The sequence below is a fragment of the Pantherophis guttatus genome, chromosome 2 (assembly GCF_059756535.1).
Source record: "Pantherophis guttatus breed Tessera chromosome 2, ASM5975653v1, whole genome shotgun sequence".
Lineage (NCBI taxonomy): Eukaryota > Metazoa > Chordata > Lepidosauria > Squamata > Colubridae > Pantherophis > Pantherophis guttatus.
Window position 1 is genome coordinate 117,469,551 of NC_142064.1, and position 20,492 is coordinate 117,490,042.

At 42.0% G+C, this 20,492-nt stretch overlaps 2 protein-coding genes across 2 annotated transcripts in view; one reads left to right on the forward strand and one right to left on the reverse strand.

Annotated features, from left to right (window-relative positions):
* Nucleotides 1-9,416, reverse strand: part of SMC1A (structural maintenance of chromosomes 1A) — a 30,368-nt gene extending 20,952 nt beyond the window's left edge. Inside the window, exons 1-6 of the mRNA XM_060683407.2 lie at nucleotides 8,814-9,416; nucleotides 6,414-6,602; nucleotides 6,022-6,134; nucleotides 2,989-3,192; nucleotides 2,147-2,385; nucleotides 488-746 (exon numbers count right to left, since the gene is read on the reverse strand). Coding sequence (XP_060539390.1) covers nucleotides 488-746; nucleotides 2,147-2,385; nucleotides 2,989-3,192; nucleotides 6,022-6,134; nucleotides 6,414-6,602; nucleotides 8,814-8,922 — 1,113 coding nt within the window. The 5' untranslated portion in view covers nucleotides 8,923-9,416. The remainder of the gene's footprint in view (nucleotides 1-487; nucleotides 747-2,146; nucleotides 2,386-2,988; nucleotides 3,193-6,021; nucleotides 6,135-6,413; nucleotides 6,603-8,813) is intronic.
* Nucleotides 9,203-20,249, forward strand: RIBC1 (RIB43A domain with coiled-coils 1). The gene is made up of 8 exons (XM_034434274.3): nucleotides 9,203-10,025; nucleotides 12,137-12,218; nucleotides 14,451-14,795; nucleotides 15,064-15,182; nucleotides 15,361-15,588; nucleotides 17,019-17,185; nucleotides 18,027-18,135; nucleotides 19,796-20,249. Exons 1-7 carry the CDS (start codon nucleotides 9,909-9,911, stop codon nucleotides 18,106-18,108), a joined length of 1,140 nt encoding a protein of 379 aa, XP_034290165.2. The 5' UTR covers nucleotides 9,203-9,908; the 3' UTR covers nucleotides 18,109-18,135; nucleotides 19,796-20,249.
* Nucleotides 20,250-20,492: the final 243 nt, after the last annotated feature.

The window sequence follows — 20,492 nt, forward strand, 5'->3', positions numbered from 1 at the left end:
GCCCATGGGGTGCCTAGATCTGGCCTACAGGGCTGGCCTGGAAACAGCAGAGGACTGGCCCGCAGTGCCTCTGCCAGTGAAAACGGAGCTCGGGAGGGCTGTGTGCGGCCTTCCCGAGCTCTGTTTTCATTAGCAGAGTGTTACAGTAGGCCGTTGCAGCCAAAAACTGAGCTCGGGAGCCCATTTTTGCTGGCAGAGCGCTCAGGCCGCCATAGGCGCCCCTGACAGGAGTGACGTTGAGCTGGCCACCCCCCCCGAGGTCAAACACAACCCTGATGCGGCCCTCAATGAAATCAAATTTGACACCCCTGTTCTACAGGCTCAACTTATATATATATATATAAAATAAACCGACATTTTTAAAAAATTAACTATCCTTTAATTCTGACTACTGGCTTTGTAAGAAATCAAAATCAAAGACTCTAACCCTCTCCAGCAATATCATAGCAAGATGTCATTCAGTGGGTCCACAGGCCTTTGGTCGTACCTGATTTTCTTCTAGAGTGAGATCACGGCCTTGACTCTGGCTCTCCTCTTCCATGCGCTCTTCAAACTCCTGTCGGGCTTTCTCCACTGACAACATCTCCTTCTCCAGCTCATCCATGTCACCCTTACGCTTTTTGTACTGCTTCTGTGCATTCTGCAGGGACTTTTTGGCAGCTTCCAGTTTCTTGATCTTATGAGAAGTATTTTCTTTGGCCTTGATATATTGGGGCCGCTTCTGATTCAGTTCAGAATCCTTTTCCCTGTCAAAAAAAAATCTTTTCTTTAAAAAAAAAACAAACCATCTTGACCATTCTATCTAACTTTGTACAAGTATACACCACCACTCTAAATTGTCACTCTTAAGTAAATCTAGGCTCTCTGTTTGAACCAGATGTGCTACCAAACAAGCCATTAAAATACATCCTCCATTTTCAGCATAGCTTGATTAGCACAAGGGGAAAAAAAAATCTGCTTCAGCAATTTACCTCTTTGCAGCAAGCAGCAGAGCCCTGCACAAAACAGCTGAGAGCAAATCAGCTGAGAGTCGGGAGGCCGATCCAACTTGTGCTAATTAGCCTGTGCTGAAGCTGAAAGGAGCTGTTTTTTCTTGCTGTTTGCTTGCAAGGAGGTAACTGCTGCAAGGCAGAGGCCAAAAGGTGGGGGGCAGTGGGTGGGCGGGGCTACATTTGGTGTATAAGACGCACCTAAATTTTAACCCCAATATATATATGACTACTGGCTTTGTAAGAAATCAAAATCAAAGATATATTTAAGAGAGGAGTAGGCAAATTAGTGCTCTCCAGAGGTTTTGATTACAGTTTCCATCATTGCCAGGCACCCTGGCCAATACAAGAGATACAAACATCTGCTATTATCTTTCTCAGACAGGATCAGCAAGAGCTATCCACACCTCCAAAACATTTAAACCTTATGCTTAACCAGGTCAAAATTTCAAAATTTCAAAATAAAAATGCATCAATTTTTATTCTTTTAAAACCAAAAACTGTTGGCATAGCTGTCCCCTAGTTATCAAAACCATACCAGCATAATACTAGGTGTACTTACAAAATTCAGCAGAAGACAAACTCAAGGTAACATGCAAAGATAACTGAAGTCTTAAGTCAACCACAATCATTAATGTATTGACTGGTTAATAAGCACAAACAGGAGTTCTAAACACACGCTTGTTAATATTTTTCTGATAAATATAATACAGCAGGCATTGCCTTAGAAATGGAAATGAAGAGTTACCCTGGGATAAGATGGCCAGCGAATAAATTCAATAAACAAAACTAAATAAAGTTTCATTCTTTTTAAAATAAGCACTCATAAACACTACCGAATTCTCTTAAACACAAAAATGTCATTTTAGTTTCAGATTTGAACTATCCAATTTAGTAGATAATTTAGCTCAGTTTCTGGAGTTCCTTATTCTGCACACTATCTAGTCTTTAAGTGTTTTAATTCTGCATCACAAAGACAAGCGCTCCATGGTTCTTATTCCTTAACAATGGATTGAAGTATTTTCAGAGTTCACTGAGCTGTAGATTAACTGAGTCAAAGTGACTTCTTATTCTGTGAAGGGACCCAGAGTTGTAATATAAAATGATGCAGATCCCGTGAGTCTGAATTCTGATAACCCCTAAAAGCAAGACCTTACTTGATCTCCTTTTCGATTTGCTGTTGCTCTCTCATGACTTTGCCCAGCTCCTTCTTCCTGTCTTTGAGTTCATCCTCCACCTTGTCCATGCGCTTCTTATCCTTATCAATCTCCTTGTTCTTGGACCCCAGTTCCTTGTTTAGCTTTTCAATTTCAGCCTCATTGTGGTACAGCTTGAAGAGTTGGAGCTGGACTTGAGCTCGCACAACCTCATCTTTTAGACGCTGATATCGATCTGCCTGGTTCCCCAAAAAGGAAAGCGTTGAATATACCACATAGTCTAAATAACCTCAAATTCCATTTAAGACAGCCTTGAAAATAACTCTTAGCAATAGTAACTTCATACACTTTAGGTAATAGCTTTTAGATTGGGTCCACATGTTACATTAAGCCACAATTTTATTACTCCGTGGTAAGCCTTATGCTAACCCATACCCCATAATTGCAACCTACAGTGGCCAAATATTATATGCTAGAGCAAATCCACCACAAGAAACCAGAAACAGGAAAGAAAATGGAAAAATAAGGATAGCATAACATTGAACTAAGTTTCTACTTTAATCAAATACAATGTAAACAGAGGGGATTCCACCACCAATCCACCAAGCACCATGAAAGTATGGGTAGTGTGGTAAATGATTAAGAGATCAGACTGGATCAGAATCATGTTCCCACAAATCCTCAGGAGCTCATTAGGTAATGTGAGCTAGTGATTTGGTTTTAGTCCCCAAAGCTGCTGTAACAGGGATAAAATGAGGAAGGAGCCTCCATATGCAACTTTGTGAATTCCTAGATAAAATATGGGATTTAACTATGGTAACAAAGGCAGCTTATGACATTACCTCCTCTTTCTCCTGCTTTGCCTCCTTACGCTCCGCTGCAATGTTCTTCTTGCGATGGTAATTGAATTGGGTGTCTTCCTCTGCCTTGACCATCTCCTTCTTGCGTTTGTCGTACTCCTGAGCCAGCTCACCCGAGCGACTGATCTCTTCAAAGAGGGCTGTGCGTTCCTTGGGATTCTTCATTGCAATGGACTCGACAGCACCCTGGAATTTATTTAATTTATGAATATAGTTGCCCATCTCATACATGTGACTCAGCTAAGAATATGTTAACAATGAAACAAAATATTAGCAAAGTAGAAAAAATGGTCATTGATCACTGAAGATGAATACTACAAAACAACTTGTTCTGTAGGACAGTTGGTGTACCATAAGTGATTAAAATGCTGGCCTAGGAACCAGAAGACTATGAATTCTACACCTCTTAACAGACCATCTAACCTCCCAATCCCTGAAAAATCATCCAGGTCTTCAGTATTTTGGGAAAGACCAGCAAGGTTAGAATCAATCTAAACTCAGTATGAGTATGGTGTTCTAGAAGGCAGGCACAATGACAGAAAAAGCAGGCTTCTGAGGCCCCATCAAATGGCATTCTTTGATTGAAGAGACCTGGAGGGCACCCTCCTGGCAGACCTTGTGGGATGGGTAGAAATAACTGGGGAGGATGTCCCACAAATAACCCAGCCTTAAGCCACTGGGGGGTTATTTATTTTTATTTATTTGTATCCTGCCTTTATTATTTTTACAAATAACTCAAGATGGTGAATATATCCAATACACCTTCCTCTTCCTATTTTCACCACAACCACCACCCTATGAAATGAGGTGTGTGTGTGTGACTGGCCCAAGGTCATCCAGCTGGCTTTCATGATTAAGGCAGGACTAAACTCATGGTCTCCCACTTTCTAGCCTGGTGTCTTAACGATTAGACCAGGGGTCTACAACCTTAAACACTCAAAGAGCCATTAGGACCCGTTTTCCACAAAAAACACAAGGAGCCATAAAATGTGGCCAACTCAATGTCATTCACTCCCTCAGTCACATGGCCCCCTCACCCACGCCTACACAGGTTCTGTGGTTCCTGGTGTTTTCTGTGGGAAACGGGTCTCTCTGTCTCTCTCTCCCTCTCATCTCTGTCTCTCTCGCTCTCATTTCTCTCTCATCTCTCACTTTCTCCCTGATCTCTCTCTCTTTCTTTCTCCCTCTCTCCTATCTCCCTCTCATCCCTCTTTCTCCCTGTCTCTTTCTCTCATCTCTCTCTTTCTCTCTCTCTCTCCTCTTTCTCTTTCTCTCCCCCTCATGGGAGAGAAAACCCATTACGACGCGGAGCATTGGTCGCTCAGGGAGATGCGCAACCTTCTCTCTGTCCTGAGACACTGGCCCGACCTGGCTGCAATCGATGCTCCGCATTGTAATGGTCTCCAGGAGGAGCAGGGGATGCCATCTCCCCCATTCTGAAGTGCTAAATTTAAGTGTGCTGCGCAAGGCACTGCAAGAGCAGCAAGCAGGCCATGGAGGCAGTGAGAGCACCGGCGTCAGCCGCAACCAGGCCAGGCCAATGTCTCAGGGTGGAGAGAAAGTCACGCGTCTCCCCGAATGACCGAGGTGTGCGCAGCACCAACAAGGGCCAAAAGAAGAGGTAAGTACAGGGCCGCTTCGCTCCTACTCTGGAATATGGAGTGAGTCTCCATCTGCTGCCATTGCCCTTACCTTCTCAGCCGAGGAGTGACTGGGAGGGGAGGGCGAGGGGCAGAGGCAGGGCCAGCCAGTGGTGGGATCCGGTTCGTCAGGGAGCCACAGCAAGGGGCCCAAAGAGCCGCATGCGGCTCCAGAGCTGTGGGTTGCCGACACCCGGATTAGACCAAACTGGCTCTTTAGAGATGGCAATTAACCAGCATCTTGAATTGTACTCAGAAGCACAATGGAAGCCAAAGCAGCTTGTAAAGCAGAAGTATAACACTGATTTACTGAGGTGCATTCATAACTGCCTCTACCACTGCATTCTACATTAGCTGCAGCTTCCAGCTTTCAATAATCCAAAATGACAAAATCAGACCTAATATAACATCCTCCTTTCTTCTAGCACAATTTGGATCAAAGGTATGATTCTGATATTCTGGATTCCCATCACTGCCAACCACAATGGAAAATAACATGGCAGAGACAGCCCAAATCAGCTATGGTTTCCTGCTTCTGGTGTAAATGATAAGCACCATCTCTGAGAGATATATATCTTCAATATTAGGAATGTGGAGAATCAGTCTGAACTTCTATCTGCCTCTCCTACTCGTCAGTATTCCTAGGAGCCAAGCTTAGCAGGACAGCAGCATTATTTTCTCCAAAGCACAGGAGTCCTTTTTGACGCTCAACATAACAGCACTATAATCACACCTGGCCACTCTTTTAAATAAAGGTTGACCATCACCAAACTCAAAAGATTTGTTTAGTCATCATCTTTTCAGTACTGGAGAAGCCGACAACTGCTATGGACGTTCTATAGAGACACAAAGCTCACCTATTTTGAATACACCCAAGTCTAAACATATGTAGTTAATCCTCAATTTACAACTGTTTGTTTAGTAACAATTTGAAGTTATTCATGAGCATTTTCACTTATGACTGCTGCAGAATTCCCATGGTCACATGATCAAAATTCAGACTTATATTTATGATGGTTGCAATGTTCCAGCTGCTGTGTTGATCATGAGATCAACTTTGGCAATCTTTAGCTAAGCAATGTCAATGGGAAAGCTAGGTTCACTTAACAACTGTGTTACTAACTTAACAACTGCAGCAATTCATTTAACAAATGTGGCAAGAAAAGCCATAAAATAGGGCAAAATTCACTTAACAATGGTCTTGCTTACCAATAGAAATTTTGGTCATAAGTGGTTGTAAGTTGAGGACTACCTGTACAGTTCAGTTGCCATTGTTAAATCCGTAGGAGAGACGTGCCAGTGAATTGGATTATGTTCTATTGACGCTAAGAGACCAAGCAATTCAATTGGATTCTAAATTCAAAAATACACATACCTGGAAGACTAGGAAGTTCCTAGCTTTGATCAGAATGCCCAGCTTTTCCAACTCCTCACTGTATTCACTCAACTGTACCACCTTGTTGTTTATTTTGTACTCTGATGAGCTTCCTAAAAGACAAAACTTTCATTTACCTTCAACCAAAACATAAATACATATACATATATGTCTGTGTATATGTGTGTGTATCGTTTACATTACATTTGGGGCTGTACTGAATAGAGGAATGTAAGGAACATTCCCTCTATTCAATAAGGTGGGACTCACTTCAGATTCCATATCCATGAATTCTTGAAATCCAACCACCAACATTTTGCAATATGGGATCCTGGATCCTCCATCCATTCTAGATCTCGCAAGAATTTCCCCAACTAATATTTAACACTTACCCACGATGACTCTTGCAAAGGTGCGATCTTCAATACCATCTTCAGAGTAGACCATGCTGACAAATGCCCGGTTGGCGGCTGGTTTCCCAACAGGAGCTCCATGAATCAAGTCTCGTAAAGTCTTTACTCTCAAATTACTTGTCTTTTCACCAAGCACAAAGCTGATGGCATCCATGAGGTTTGACTTGCCTAGATGAAAGACAGCAGAGAGACATATATTTTAATATAAATGTGCTTAGTAAAATATTGGACTGTCATTTGAATCAGCACTTGCCAAGCCTTGGCATTACAATCTTTATTTGATGCTCATCTTTTCAGAGTATTGTTTCTGGGCATGTGCAAATTATGAATTTCTCTCATATATAAAAAAAATCTTTGATTGAAAAGTAGGTGGTATTTTTCCAACCTCTCCATGGTTGAGATGCTCAATCCAACCAATAATTACTATCTCCATAATGGTGAAGTTACTTTTTTCTTGAGCCACATGCAGATGCAACTGATATTTTCCTCTTTGCTCCTATGCAATTATTGAAATCTTATACTAAAAAATTAAATTTGCCTATTTGGGTGAATCCTGCATACACATATATTACCCACAAGAAAAATTTAATTACTTTTCACCACTGTCAATACCACATTATAACAAATCTCATTTTTTTCTATATTGTCCTAGTTATTAGACGCCATCAGGTAATGCTCAATTCCTAGTGATTGCATGAACAAATGGTTGGCAATTGAACTTTTCTTCAGACCTATACTATCACTTTTTAAATTCTGAGAAAGCTAAGCCTTTTCCACAGCTGCACGGCAGGCAGAATCTCAGCAGGGATATCTTTATGCAATTAAATATACTACCTCGTGGGACTTGATCTAACACACAATTTAAAAAAACCCACCTCAATCCTATATTTTATTAATGTCCCCGTTACTTCTTAATCCCAAAATTCTTCTAATGTACACGCTCACAGGCATCCCTTGTTACCATACCTATCTATTGCCCAGTACCTGAAATAGGTAGGCAGCTGCATAAGCAAGCAAGGATGAGCAAATGGGCAATACTTTTACACATCTGAAACAGCATTAACTAGATTCATAATCAGGGATCCCAAAGGTATTTCCTAACGCATCTCCACATGAACATCTTTCAAATATAAAAATGTGCTCAGAACCGAGACACATGCAAAAACAAAGGAGTGAGGTCTTGTGGAACTGGAACAGGCATAAAGTTTACATTCAGATGAAAATCCAACCACTTTTTGACTCTATTACAAAGTGTATCCAAGTGGTTTATACAATACAATATTGCTTCCTAATTCTAAAAAAGCACATCTCCACACAGATATTGTCACTCAGATTTTAGCCTAAGTCTTCACCCTGCAATACTAATTTTCTCAATTGTATGATGGACCATGTGCTGGAGAGAAGCATTTAATCATACCTACTCCCTCTCCCACAAATAGGCTATGTTCACTACAACTATAGCTCAAATAATAATACTTTATTGAACTTGTATGGCCACTGAACTCTGGGTAGCGCATAACAAAGAAATTACAATAAAATCAATAAAACATTTAAAAAGATAAAAGGCATGCCAAGCACGTTTATTTACATACTGTTTATTATTAGCATTTATGTTATACGCTGCAGTCAGGGTTGAATTATAAATCTTGAAACAATGTTGCCAAATTCCTGTCCTATAACTTTTTAAACCATAAAACACAATTTAACCGTGTTGTGTGAATCGAGACAGTGGGCAACCCAAACACACAACTCACTGATAAGAAGAGCTACACGGTGGTAAATTATCTGTGTTCACTAGACATTCTTCCCTTCCCTTTTTCTGCAGTAAATGCCAATCAGGATAAATCGTGCAACTTAGTGTAAGAGCCAGGCACCTCTCGGTTGCACACGCTCTGTGTGTGTGTGTGTGTGTGTGTGTGTGTGTGTGTGTGTGTATATATATAATATATATACACACATACACACACACACACATCCAGGAGCTGGCCATCTCTCTATATCAGGGGTCTCCAACCTTGGCCCCTTTAAGCCTGGAGGACTCCAACTCCCAGAATTCCCAGCTTTGCTGGGGAATTCTGGGAGTTGGAGTCCTCCAGGCTTAAAGGGGCCAAGGTTGGAGACCCCTGCTCTATATCATTCTCACTGATGCCAACCTAACTGCCTTCAACCCGGGTCAAGCAGCCGCCACCAACCCAGAACAGCGATTCATTCAGACATGCAAGCACGCATCGCAGCCAGGCTTTGCTCTCGCCGAAGCCCACCGAGGGTAGCTTTCGCTGGGCTAAATTACACGGCTTTTGCTTTCTCCCACCCACTCACCTCCCCATCCGGGCCGCGATACGGACGTCCCCGTCCCGCCCCAGCCGAGGTTTGCCTTACCAGATCCATTGGGCCCGATGATGGCCGTGAAGCGCCGGAAGGGCCCGATGATTTGCCGCCCTTTGTACGATTTGAAGTTCTCGATCTCGATCAGTTTGAGGAACCCCATGTTGCAGGAGGGGGGCAGGAGAGGCGGAGGGTCGGCGGGCCCCGGCACGTGAACCCGGGCCAACCTCGGCCGCCCACTCGGGGACCCCTCCCGGCCCCGTTCCGCTCGAAGCCCGCTTTCCACAAGGGCGGGCGCCCGAAAATCTCGCGAGAGCCCGCCGCTACATTCTCAACCCCCCCCCCCCCAAACCCGGGAGCGCTCCCTGAGCCGTCGCCTCAGCCACGCCTCCTTCGAAATACCGGAGATTGATTGGCTGTCCGCTTCTCGAGGCGTTAGAATCAGAGGTCTTCAAACTTGGCAGCTTTAAGACTTGTGGACTTCAACTCCCAGAATTTTCCCAGCTATGCTATGCTGGCTGGAGAATTCTGGGAGTTGAAGTCCACAAGTCTTAAAGCTGCCAAGTTGAAGACCTCTGCGTTAGATAGACGAAGCTGTTCTCGGCCACCCCTAGCGGTGGCCTTCGCCCAAAACCGCGCTCGCTTTGCCGCTCGCTGCTTTTTTTTTTTTTACGGCCCTTCTAAATTTGCATAAATCGACGTTCCGGTAGATCGACTACATCCGCTTGAAGAGGGAGAGAATGTTAAACCGTTGCCATAGAAACCAGACATCAACAAATTTTGCCGAAAGTCGAGCGCGGGAGGCTGTTATTTAAATCCGCGCTCCTGCTCCCAATTACAGGTTATTTTAATATTTTAAATTAAAATTTTAATATTATTTCGAACCGTCCGTTCGAAAGGAACGCTTATTATCACAGACAGGCCTCCCCAGTGATCTTGTATTACTAGGGATCCTAACTCTGAACTTCTGCGGGTTTTCTCATAAGCAAAGGAAATCTTTTTTTTTCCCCCAACTCGATCGATTTAGGACTTTCTTCGGCACAGAATCCAGGGAGATCGCTAGGTCGTTAGTTTGCAGGGAATCGCTAGCTCCGAACGGCCAGTCAGAAGTTTCTAACGTTTCTCGCAGCCTGTTGCAGGAGTATAACGATGTATAAGGTGGACATTCAGGCCGACCTGAGAGAGGCGGCTGCCGTGGAAGCCCGCCGGAACCGGGAGAAGCAGAGACAGAGCCGCATCTTCAATGCTCGCTATCGTACAATCGGGGTAAGACTCCCGGAGTGGATATTGGGACACGGAATGGGACAACTGGCCACTGTGGTCATAGCAACTCGCCATAGCAAATTCGCCACGGCCAACTCACCGCGGGACAATTTATCAATTCAATTTCATGATTTAAAATGAATAAATAAATGGTTTTCATTTTTGTCATTCGGGTTTCATTGTGTCCCTCCTTTCGCACCCTTTCTTTAATGATTCTATTCCATCATTTCTTTGCTATAAGAAATGTCCTGCAGAGTTGGCCGTGGCAAGTTCGCCATGGCAACTTGGCCGTGGTGAGTTGGCCGCAGCAAATTGTCATAGACCCATTGGGAGAAGGGGTGCCTCCACTGGAAATCCCAGAAAAGGAGCTCACCGGTGATAGAAATTCATCTGGTTGCTAACCTTCCTGAATATGAATGTGGCTTTGCAGAGAAATTAATGTTCAGTTGATGGTGTGCAATGGGAAGCCATTGACTACATGTATGCTTTGTTGGGATTGATATTTAATTTAATTTAATTAATTCAATTTATATACCGCCCCTCTCCGAAGACTCAGGGCGGCTCACGATACATTTAAAAAAATCATTATAAAAAAACATTTAAAAATTAAAAACATTAAAAACTCATTCACGCCATTCATGGCCGGATCTTGCCAGATCACAAGAGCGAGATCAACCGCCCCAGGCCTGCCGGAAAAGCCAGGTCTTCACCGCTTTTCGGAAGGCCAATAGGGTGGGGAACCGGACCTCAGGAGGTAACTGGTTCCAGAGAGCTGGGGCAGCCACAGATATCTGAAAAGAACCCAGAAAACAGTATTTAATGTGCACTTTGCAAGCCAAGCAAACATGATTTGAAATGGGTTTCTGATTCTACTCTAGAAAATACATGCCAACCCCGGTTTACTGTTTTAAATACAGTATCGTGGAAAGCTGAAAGAAGGGTTAAGAAACTCCATTTAAACTCATGTGTGAAGGCAGTGTATGGAAATCTATGGTTCACTTTGGGTTGGAGACCCCTAAAACTGAGCAAATGTACAGGATTACCATGAATTGGATTTTGGATGGAGCAAATGGGTTTCTTTGTGGCATGACATTTGGATTTTGTTAGCTTTGAACTCACTGAAATAACATGTGAAGGAAATAGGGCTCCAGTTTTACCTTCAGCATCATGAAATTGAATGCAAAATTGAATTGCTTGAACTATATCTCCACAAAATAGGTGTAATAAAAAGAGATTGGGTTGATAGACAGCATTAAGCCATTGTTTAATCAAGGTTTACTTATCTAAAACATTTATATAGCTGCCCATCTTATAACCAGTTCTGGGAGGCTCTCAATCCAAAGTTAAAACAGTATAAAAAACTATGTTAAAATTATAAAATTAAACACCTTACAAATGTTAAACCACAATTGGTTTGGTTCCTGGAATTCTTAAGTCAAAATCAAACATTTTCTACTTTTAATTTACCGGTACATTACAAAATTGGCACTTAAAGAGGTTTCATCAGAAAAGTGAAGAGGCTTGTAATTTTGAAATACACTAAATATTGAAACATAACTGGCTACCAGCTGCAAAAAAACATAGTTAAAAATCAGGTCCAATGTGTTCTTGCCAAGCAAAATTCTGATGAAGCAGGGCCTTTTAGATGATCTGAAAGAGTAAGCCAAATCATAGGAGGTTAACAATACTATTTTTTTTACTGCCAAAATCCAGATTCGTCTTTAACAAACTTTTGCATGGGATACAAAAACACACAACAATGAAACAATTTACAATAAAGTTAAACTCCCAATCACGTTTAACAATCACCCTCTGTAAGTTCTGACAACATCCTGGCCCCAGTACTTGGGGAAAAAGCCAGGTCTTCAGTGCTTTCCTGAAGACCAACCCAACTGTTCATTGCTGCCATGTAGTGGTTGTTCAGATTTTTGTAGATATGATGGCCCTAGATAAAGCAGGTCTTATTGTTTTGCCATAATATACAGTCTTTTAAGATACCTTTGCTTTTACAGCAGTTGGATGAAGTGGGAGGGGAGCATCCTATTTGCTGAGGAAGTTGCCTCACCTTATTTTGCTATTAAGCTGCATGGTCATTAATGTCCCTTGCCCTCAAGGTGGACATAGAAGGCTTGAAGAGGCAAGTGGAAGAGCGCAAACTGAGAGAGAATATAGAGAAGCGGCGAGAGGAAGCCTTTGGTAAGCCTGTCTGGTCCACTGTATTGAACCTGTCCTGGATTCTTGGTTAATTTTATGGAAAAACGTGTGTCTTGGCAAAGTGAAATTTGTTTAACTCATTAGGAGTAGTGAGAAGAATCTTAAAGACTGACATCCTGTACATGTGTCTATGAGTGTTCCATTGAACTTGTGAGAATTATTTTAGAGTAGCCATATATAGAATTGTAGTATAAGTTTTTTTTAAGAAAAGAAGATGCTAGTGATAGCTGGGAAAACCAGGTACAATAGGACCAGTCCTCTACCATTTTGACAAATGAAGCTGGGGAAAAGTCTCCTGACATGGTCTGCTGGAGAAAAAATAGCAGAACTCTTTTCCCATCCTATTTCTCTGTCCATCGATTAAGATTTGAAAGCAAGTTCTCTCTCTGGTGAGCATCGTATCATCGAAATGCTCAAAATTAGAATAGTTCAGAAACCTTTGTGAGGTAGCTTCTTGGAAGGGACCATCAAGAAAATAGGGCTCTTTTAAAATAGTAGTTATACACTGCATTTCATATAGCTTTACATTATCCATACTGTCTATTTCCTATGGATCTCTAATGTTTATTCAACAATATCCTAAGTAAAGTTCCTTTGCAGCATTAATAGTTTTCTCCTTTAGCTTCTGATTCTTATTCGCTCAATAGAGCAGTGTTATTGTAGCCTGCCCCATGGCAAACATAATTCTTCATGAATTATAAATTAAAAGACAATAAAATGCAACAATTAACACAGAAAAGGAAGGCATTAGGCAATGAAAGGGTGGAAAAGCCTGCTTAAAGTGACAATTCCTCATGTGAGGTGCCATAAGATGAAGTGCCTTTTCTTACACAACCTCCCTACCTGTATTTATCAGGAAAAACAGTGCCCTAACAAGTAGACAAAGGGAAAATTATTCCTTAGATACTTGGGCCTCAACCGTTGAAGACTGTAAAGATCAGCAAGGCCAAATAAGGTTGTCTGAATTTCGCATAACATAATCCATCAGCCTCAATTAACAGAACTATACTTAACCATCTAAATTAACATACGAAATCAAAACAAATCACATTATGACTTAATGTGAGGGCCCAATTAATTAATCACTGTGATTTATAAATGTAGCAATGAGCAATTCCTGGGTGGTTGTAGTTAGCATCCCTATTTTTTAGAGGCTCTTGGGAAATCTTGTAGATAGTGTCATCATTGAATAGATGTGGGTGAAATGTTCGGCCATTTGGGAAGAGGGGATGAGGTTAGGTGTGGGAGAGGGATAGAAATCTTTCTCAGGACTAACACCCACATACAGCAAAAAGTCAGCCAGAATTTCCAATTCTGATTGGAAAAATGCAATCAGAATTCAGTCATGCAATCTCAGAATGCAGCTTTAATATGATATTCTGATTTAATGCAATTTAATGTGTTTTCTGATCCCATCATTTCAATTATGGCTGAAAATCAACTGGAGGTCAGTGCAGATGACAAAGTACAGATAGTTCTCAACTAGCAACAATTTGTTTAGTGACCATTTGAAGTTACATCAGCACTGAAAAAAGGGATCATTTTTCACACTTACACCTGTTATAGCATCCCCATGGTCATGTGATCAAAATTCAGATGCTTGGCAATTGATTCATGTATATGATGGTTGCAGTGTCCCAGGGTCATGTGATCATCTTTTGCAACCTTCTGACGAGCAAAGTCAAGGGGAAAACTAGATTCACTTAACAACCATGTTACTAATTTAAAAGATTCAGTGATTCACTTAACAACTATGGCAAGAAAGGTCATAAAATGGGGAAAAACTCACTTAATGTCTCACAGAACTAGCAACAGAAATTTTGGGCTCAATTGTGATCGAAAGTCGAAAATTTCTACAGGTCTATAAAGATCATAGAAAAGTGGATGCAATAATTTTGACAATGGGATCAACTGTATATTATTAAAAACGTATTTACACGGGATGCAATATTTGAGGAAAAAGATAGAAGCCAAAGATAACAGCTGCTGAACTATTTAAAATGATCCATCAGGCAAACAGCTTTGGTGTGCTTGGGGGTTTGTTAGTTTTTCATTTCCATACAGTTTGGGTTTTCTGGAAGTTAAAATTTTATTAATCTTGGTGCAGAATATCCACCCCACCTCCTCACTCAGAAGGCCCATCCTATTTTATTTCAGAGGGGCACATGGCACAAATTGTGCACTGCATAGCACTGTCCTAACATTTTTGTACAGATGCAGACAGGGTGCAGTGTGACAAGGTTGCCCAGATGTTAGAGGAAGAGGAGCACCAGCGGAAGAAATTGTTATGCCAGGATCTGGTGGAGTTCCGTGAGCGGGAGCAGCAGCCTTTTACGCGGCGGGAATGGGATATCCATGACCCCGAGGTGGTACGCAAAGGGCAGCCGGCCCGTGTGAGTGATGACGACCCACGCTGTGGCCCTTCTAGCATGCAGTGCTTTGCTGGTGAGGATCTGAATGCAGTTGCCCGCCAAAAACTGCAGAAGGAGAAGAACAAGCATGTGCTGGAGGAGCAGAGAAATGAACGGAATAAGAAACTTGCTGATCAACAATATGCAGGTATGTTTGAATTGGGGAACGAGTAGCAGAATTGTTCTTGGGATGAACTGCATGTCCATCGGAGGTCCACAAAAGGAACATTGCTCTGCAGCTGCTGCTATGAAGAATAACATCCACCTGCTCCCTCTGCTGGCTCTGCCACAAACCATTTGGGTATAAGCAAAGAACAATATCCACAACTGTAATTTGATAATCTGTAATCCAGTGGGATATGTTTTGTATAGATTGTCTTGTATTGCACCTGTTTTACACCCTCCCAACCTTGCAGATAATCTGGAAGACAAAAAAAGAATAGAGCTGGATTTGCGAGCCCAGGAGCTGGCACAATTAGAGGAAGAATGTCGCAGGGCTAAAGCCATGGCATTAGCAGACTTTAACCGAGCCCAGGTACTTTTGGATTCTCCCAGCCGTTTCTCTATACCCTGTTCCGGGACACTGCCTCAAGAAAGGTGAAAGTTTGAAGATTTGGTGTTCTTGCTGTATCCCAACAGCTGACTAAGGGTGTGGGTGAAAGGAATGCCAGCCCCTTCATAGCTCATCGCCTTTCTTTTGCCCCCTGAATCAGGCTGCAGAGGTTGCAGAGCAGCAACATGTATCCCAGCAGCGTGAGCAGGATGATAACTATGCTGAGATCCACAACCATCTGACTGGCAATCTCCTGTCGGAAGACCCAAGCATTGCTAAAAGCTTGTTGGGGTCACACCGTGTGATTACTGACCGCTGGAAAGGGATGAGCCCTGAGCAGCTGCAGGCTGTGTGGCAAATGCAGAAAGAACAGTGCCGAGAAAACCAGGTGAGGGATAAGAAAGAGAGGGCTGAGGAGAATTGGTTCTTTGGAGGAATGACCACCAACATGGGAAACAGGTACAGGTAGTCCTCAACGTACGACCACAATTGAGCCTAAAATTTGTTTCTAAGTGAGACAGTTATGTGAATTTTGTCTCATTTTATGACCTTTCTTGCCACAGTTGTTCAGTGAATCGCTGCAGTTGTTAAGTTAGTAACACCGTTGTTAAGTGAATCTGGCTTCCCCATTGACTTTGCTTGTCAGAAGGTCACAGGAGGTGATCACACGACCCTAGCACACTACAACCATCACAAATATGAGTTTCTGAATTTTGATCATGTGACCATGGAGATGGTGTAACGGTTGTATGAAAAATGGTAATGTCACTTTCTTCGGTGCTGTTGTAACTTCAAACTATATGAACTATCGTAAGGTGAGGACTACTAGTAATAGGTAAAGTTTTGCATAGTAAAAACATATTTATTTGTGTTACCCTGGATTGACCTGTACCTGGCTAATAATTCATAATCAATCAAGGCAGAAGAGGAGAACCTAGTTCTGTGATTACCCCATGAACATTCTCAGAAACTGCATAATACTGTAAGATCTTAATGGATATGAAGATTCCTTTGTTTCCTTGGGAGGGAAGAACATGCCAGACATGAGTTGCTTGTATGGAGGCTTTGAACCTGGACTGAGAGGTTTAAGTGATCCTGGAGTTGCAATTGTCTCAGCTTATTTTAAGGCAAAATTGTGTTCTCAAGTGTATCTGAACCTTGGCAACTTTAAGATGTGTAGACTGGCTGGGCAATTCTGAGATCTGAAGTCTACACATACTGTATAAAAGCTGTGAAGATTGAGAAACACGGCTCTAGACAATATCTTAAACATATAGGTTACTTGCCCTGTGAATCTATAGTTGAGGAAAAAGAATGGAGGCAGATGAACGTAATAATAATCACAGCCTAACGACAACTCAAGTTATTCTTCAGTAATGGATCTTTTTCCTAACAGTTGTATCTGGGAAAGAAAATTGTCTTGTAAAAGTCCTCATTATCTTTGTATATTAGATTATATTATCTTTTCCTTTTCCTGAGCCTAGTATTAGTCGGTATATTTCCCATGCTTGTTAATCGTATGAGAGGGGTCGGTGACAAAACGTGGAAGCCAGTTAATTCATTCTTACATATTTGGCAGTTTCAAGTGTTGGAAAGTGCTTCACACATGCTGTATCTCAGTGAATCCTTACAAAAGCTCAGGTTTGTGTGAGCTCCGTCAAGATATGTGGCAATGCGGGACAGAAGTTGAGAGTACAGTACAATAGCTTGCTTACATCTCCTGATTGTTTCAATTTGTGAGATGCCGAAATTGGGAACCAGGGTTGCCCTTCCTATGGATCTGTTCTCACATTTCATGTGCCTCTTTGTCCCCTGCAGAGACTTCGGCAACAGGAAAAGCAACGGGATGCTGAGTGGGACAGACAGAGGGAACTGGCAGCTCGTGCAGCCATGCAGATGGAGGAGCAGGAACAGAATTTCCGTGCACAGCTGAAAAAGAGCCTGGACGATTGCAACCACGAATTGGCTGATGCCCAGAAATCCAAGTAAGTAGTCCAGGGGTAAAACATTACACAGAATTATGACATGCATTTTGCTGGATTTGAAATAGCCTAGGGGGCAACAGAGTGAGAAATTGGTAAGATGCGAAAGAGCAGAGCTCTGCAAGCACCATTCTTGAACTACTGTTTGGCATGCTGCGAATACTTCCAATTAAAACGTATCATCTGAAAGGCCTTCGGAATATGCCTGTTCTGTTGCAGTGTCTGCTCTCTGGAATGAGCTTCCCCAAGATCCAGTTCCCCTCCCACACTCTTGCTGATGTTTCAAAAGGCCTGAAAGCCTCAGTAACTAAGGCTTAGTTACTTCAGCTAGGCCTTTGGCAAGAGTAATTAAAAGCCCCATTAGCTTGTGTGGGCTTGTTTTTCTTCCTGTCTGGTTGGTTCTCTTTTATTCCTTCTTGTTTATTCCCATATTGTTTTGTTAATGATGATTATTTGTGAACCAATTATACTCAGGAGGTATACAGATTTCATTAATAATAATTTGGCTTCAAAATTAAGCTGCAGATGGAAAGCTGTATGCTAAAAAAACCCAGGCAGACTGGAAGTGAAACATTGATTTTTATACCTTTCTGAACCTTTTTTTCCTGGGCTGCATTTTGAAAAAAATATGCTGCTTATAACTATCTAAAAAGACCCACCTACTCAGCCAGGAAACCAGAGGCGTCAAGATGCTATCTGTAGTTACTCATTTATAGAAATGCATACATATGTCTGGTTTTTATATATTCCTAGCTTAAATTCTGTCCGTGAAGAATTTCAACCCTGGGACAAATGAGGTGATAATCTTTTCCATACAATCTGACTACATTCTTTTCTTTGACAGCTTGAAGTATCTGGAGAAAGAAGTCTACACCAATGCACCTACAGCCCACTATTATTTACAGTTTAATACTAGCAGCCGCTGATGGAAGATGCAGCTGGCAACAGTTTTGGTATGCAAAATAAAGTTGATTTTCTTATGGAAAAAGGACTTCTCCAGTGGCTGTAGAAGACAGATACCAGCCTGGGCCTGAAATGTAGCCTGGGCCTGTTTAAATGTGATCATGCAGAACTTTGCAATTTGGGATAGGTACTTTCAAGATCAGATGTTTGGTATATGAAACATTACACAAAATGTGTATGGATATATACCACATTCAGAGAATCAAAATGTCAAATATTTATTGTCTAATGATTTCATAATAGTTTGCTTGTTATTGTTCTGACCTAGGCTTCCTGAGTCATTAAAACACATGAGTAGTCCCAAAAACCTCTTTTATTCCAACAGCTGTGAATTCTGTTCATTCACAGATGAGTCCCAATTAGTTATAAAAAGTCCTTCGGGAGAAGTCCTTTAGGATAATCACCCATCTTTATCTCCCTTGACATGCTGCCAAAGACCTAATTGGCAAAGCCACAAGGAATCCAGAATCAAACAGAGCTTCAGGCTTCAAGCTGAACCGAATGACCAAACTTGCTTCCTGCAAAGGCCCACGTGCCTTTGCTCCTCTTTTAAGTCTTATCGGAGGGGCCAATCATCTCCCAGCCCTACTCCTGAGACGTCACTTTTGTTTTAGCTGTTCTTGCCTTCTGACAGCTCTACGCATGTGCACACTGGGAACAGGCTCCCCGTTCCTCTGCCTCGCTGAGGTCCGACTCTGGAGGCTCCGGAGGCAGCACGTACCTCCCATATAGCCTTTTCTCTGCCTCCAATGCAGAGCCCTTATCCAAGACTTCCCCAGATTCCAGGACTGGCCCATGGTCCTCCCCAGCCTCCTTACTGTCCAACTCTGCTGCCAGCTCTGCAGGCTGCTGGTGGACCACAACAGTTATCTCCTTGACAAACAAGAGCCATCATACAATCAAAGCTAACTACAATCCCACAGAGTTCACTTCTTGATCTCACATGGGTTAAGTAAGTACTTAGTTTACATTTATCTGCATTTGCAACAAGCCAAAATGACAGATGTGTGGTGACTATATTATCGTGTAAATGCTGCAATTGTACACCTACATGTGAACTTGCAGGATACAAGTTGTAGTGTTTGAATTATGATGCATATTTTATCCAAGTTTGTGCTTATAGTACAGGCAGTCCTTGTTTAGCGACCACAGTTGGAATTGGCAGCTCTGTCCTTAAGCAAAGCAGTCCCTAAATGGGAAATCACATGTGGGGAATTGTGTCTTCCCTATCCGCTCTGGCCCCTTTGCCTGGATAGCCAACTTGAAACTGACAAGACCAATCAGTTTCACACTTAATTTGCCTTCTAACCATTCCTCCATCCTTTGGAAGCTCATCCCACTGCTGGGATAATTAGCAAGAAGGGAATTAATCCGGAGAAGTAGTTTACAAGAGAGTAAGCATGCAACACAATAGGGACTACACATTGAAACAAGTGCAGTGGTGCTGGCAGCCATAAATATACTCTGCACACCACCTAGTGTATTCTCTATTATGTTTGCTTACTCTCTTGTAATCCCTTCCTCTTCAATCTCTCCAATGGGGGGGGGGGGGAGAAAAAAACAGGCACAAGGTTTGTTACTGTTTGACTTGAGGGTTGTTACTGTACAAAAGTTATAAATGCAGGTATTGATTGTAATTGTTTTTTTCAGCACTATCATAACTGCAAACAGTCACTGAACAAGGCAGTTGATAAGCAAGGACTATGAGTATATGAAAATAAGTTGATGATTGGAACCAAGCAAGTCACTCTGCTCCAGAGAAGCCACCATTCACTCTTTTCAAAGAGAAGAGCAATAGAACCTTATGTGAAATCCCCAGATCAGATTTGAATTTTATTTCAAAAGAAAGATTTTGCTGAACCAAGATTGGAATTTTCCTGCCACTCATGTTTTGGAACTTTCCTTCCAACAGCTGTTCTTCCTTCTCTGTTCTCCCTCCCCCCCACCCTCCACTTCCAGGTTTCCTTTGCATTTGGTTATCTTGAGACATTTTATACTTGCTTTTCTTTGAGAGAAATGAATATTACATGAGCAGAGTCACAGCTGAGAAAACTCATAAAACAAAAAACTATGTATTCATATAATTCAATAAACCAGATATATGTAATATTTGTTACCATATATCTTTTAAATGGCATTTGGGGGGGCACTTCAGAAACCCTGAAAAATTGGGGCAAAACACTGTGCACTTTGAAAAGGATTTAAAATAAGCATATTTAACCTGGCCCTTATTTTTCTCTTCATTAAAGCAACCTTTTTTTTCCCCAGGCCTCAGCACAAGCATGAAAAAGCAAATTTTCAGGCTGCTTTAATGAAGAGCAGAGAAGTATTGGGCTTGCACCAAGTC

What these genes read in the sequence shown, in the direction of transcription:
- RIBC1 (XM_034434274.3), top strand. Translation starts at nt 9,909, where the DNA reads ATGTATAAGGTGGACATTCAGGCCGACCTGAGAGAGGCGGCTGCCGTG. An exon ending in TGCTGATCAACAATATGCAG is followed by an intron (nt 14,796 to 15,063) that starts GTATGTTTGAAT and finishes CCAACCTTGCAG; the next exon opens with ATAATCTGGAAGACAAAAAA. An exon ending in CAGACTTTAACCGAGCCCAG is followed by an intron (nt 15,183 to 15,360) that starts GTACTTTTGGAT and finishes CCCCTGAATCAG; the next exon opens with GCTGCAGAGGTTGCAGAGCA.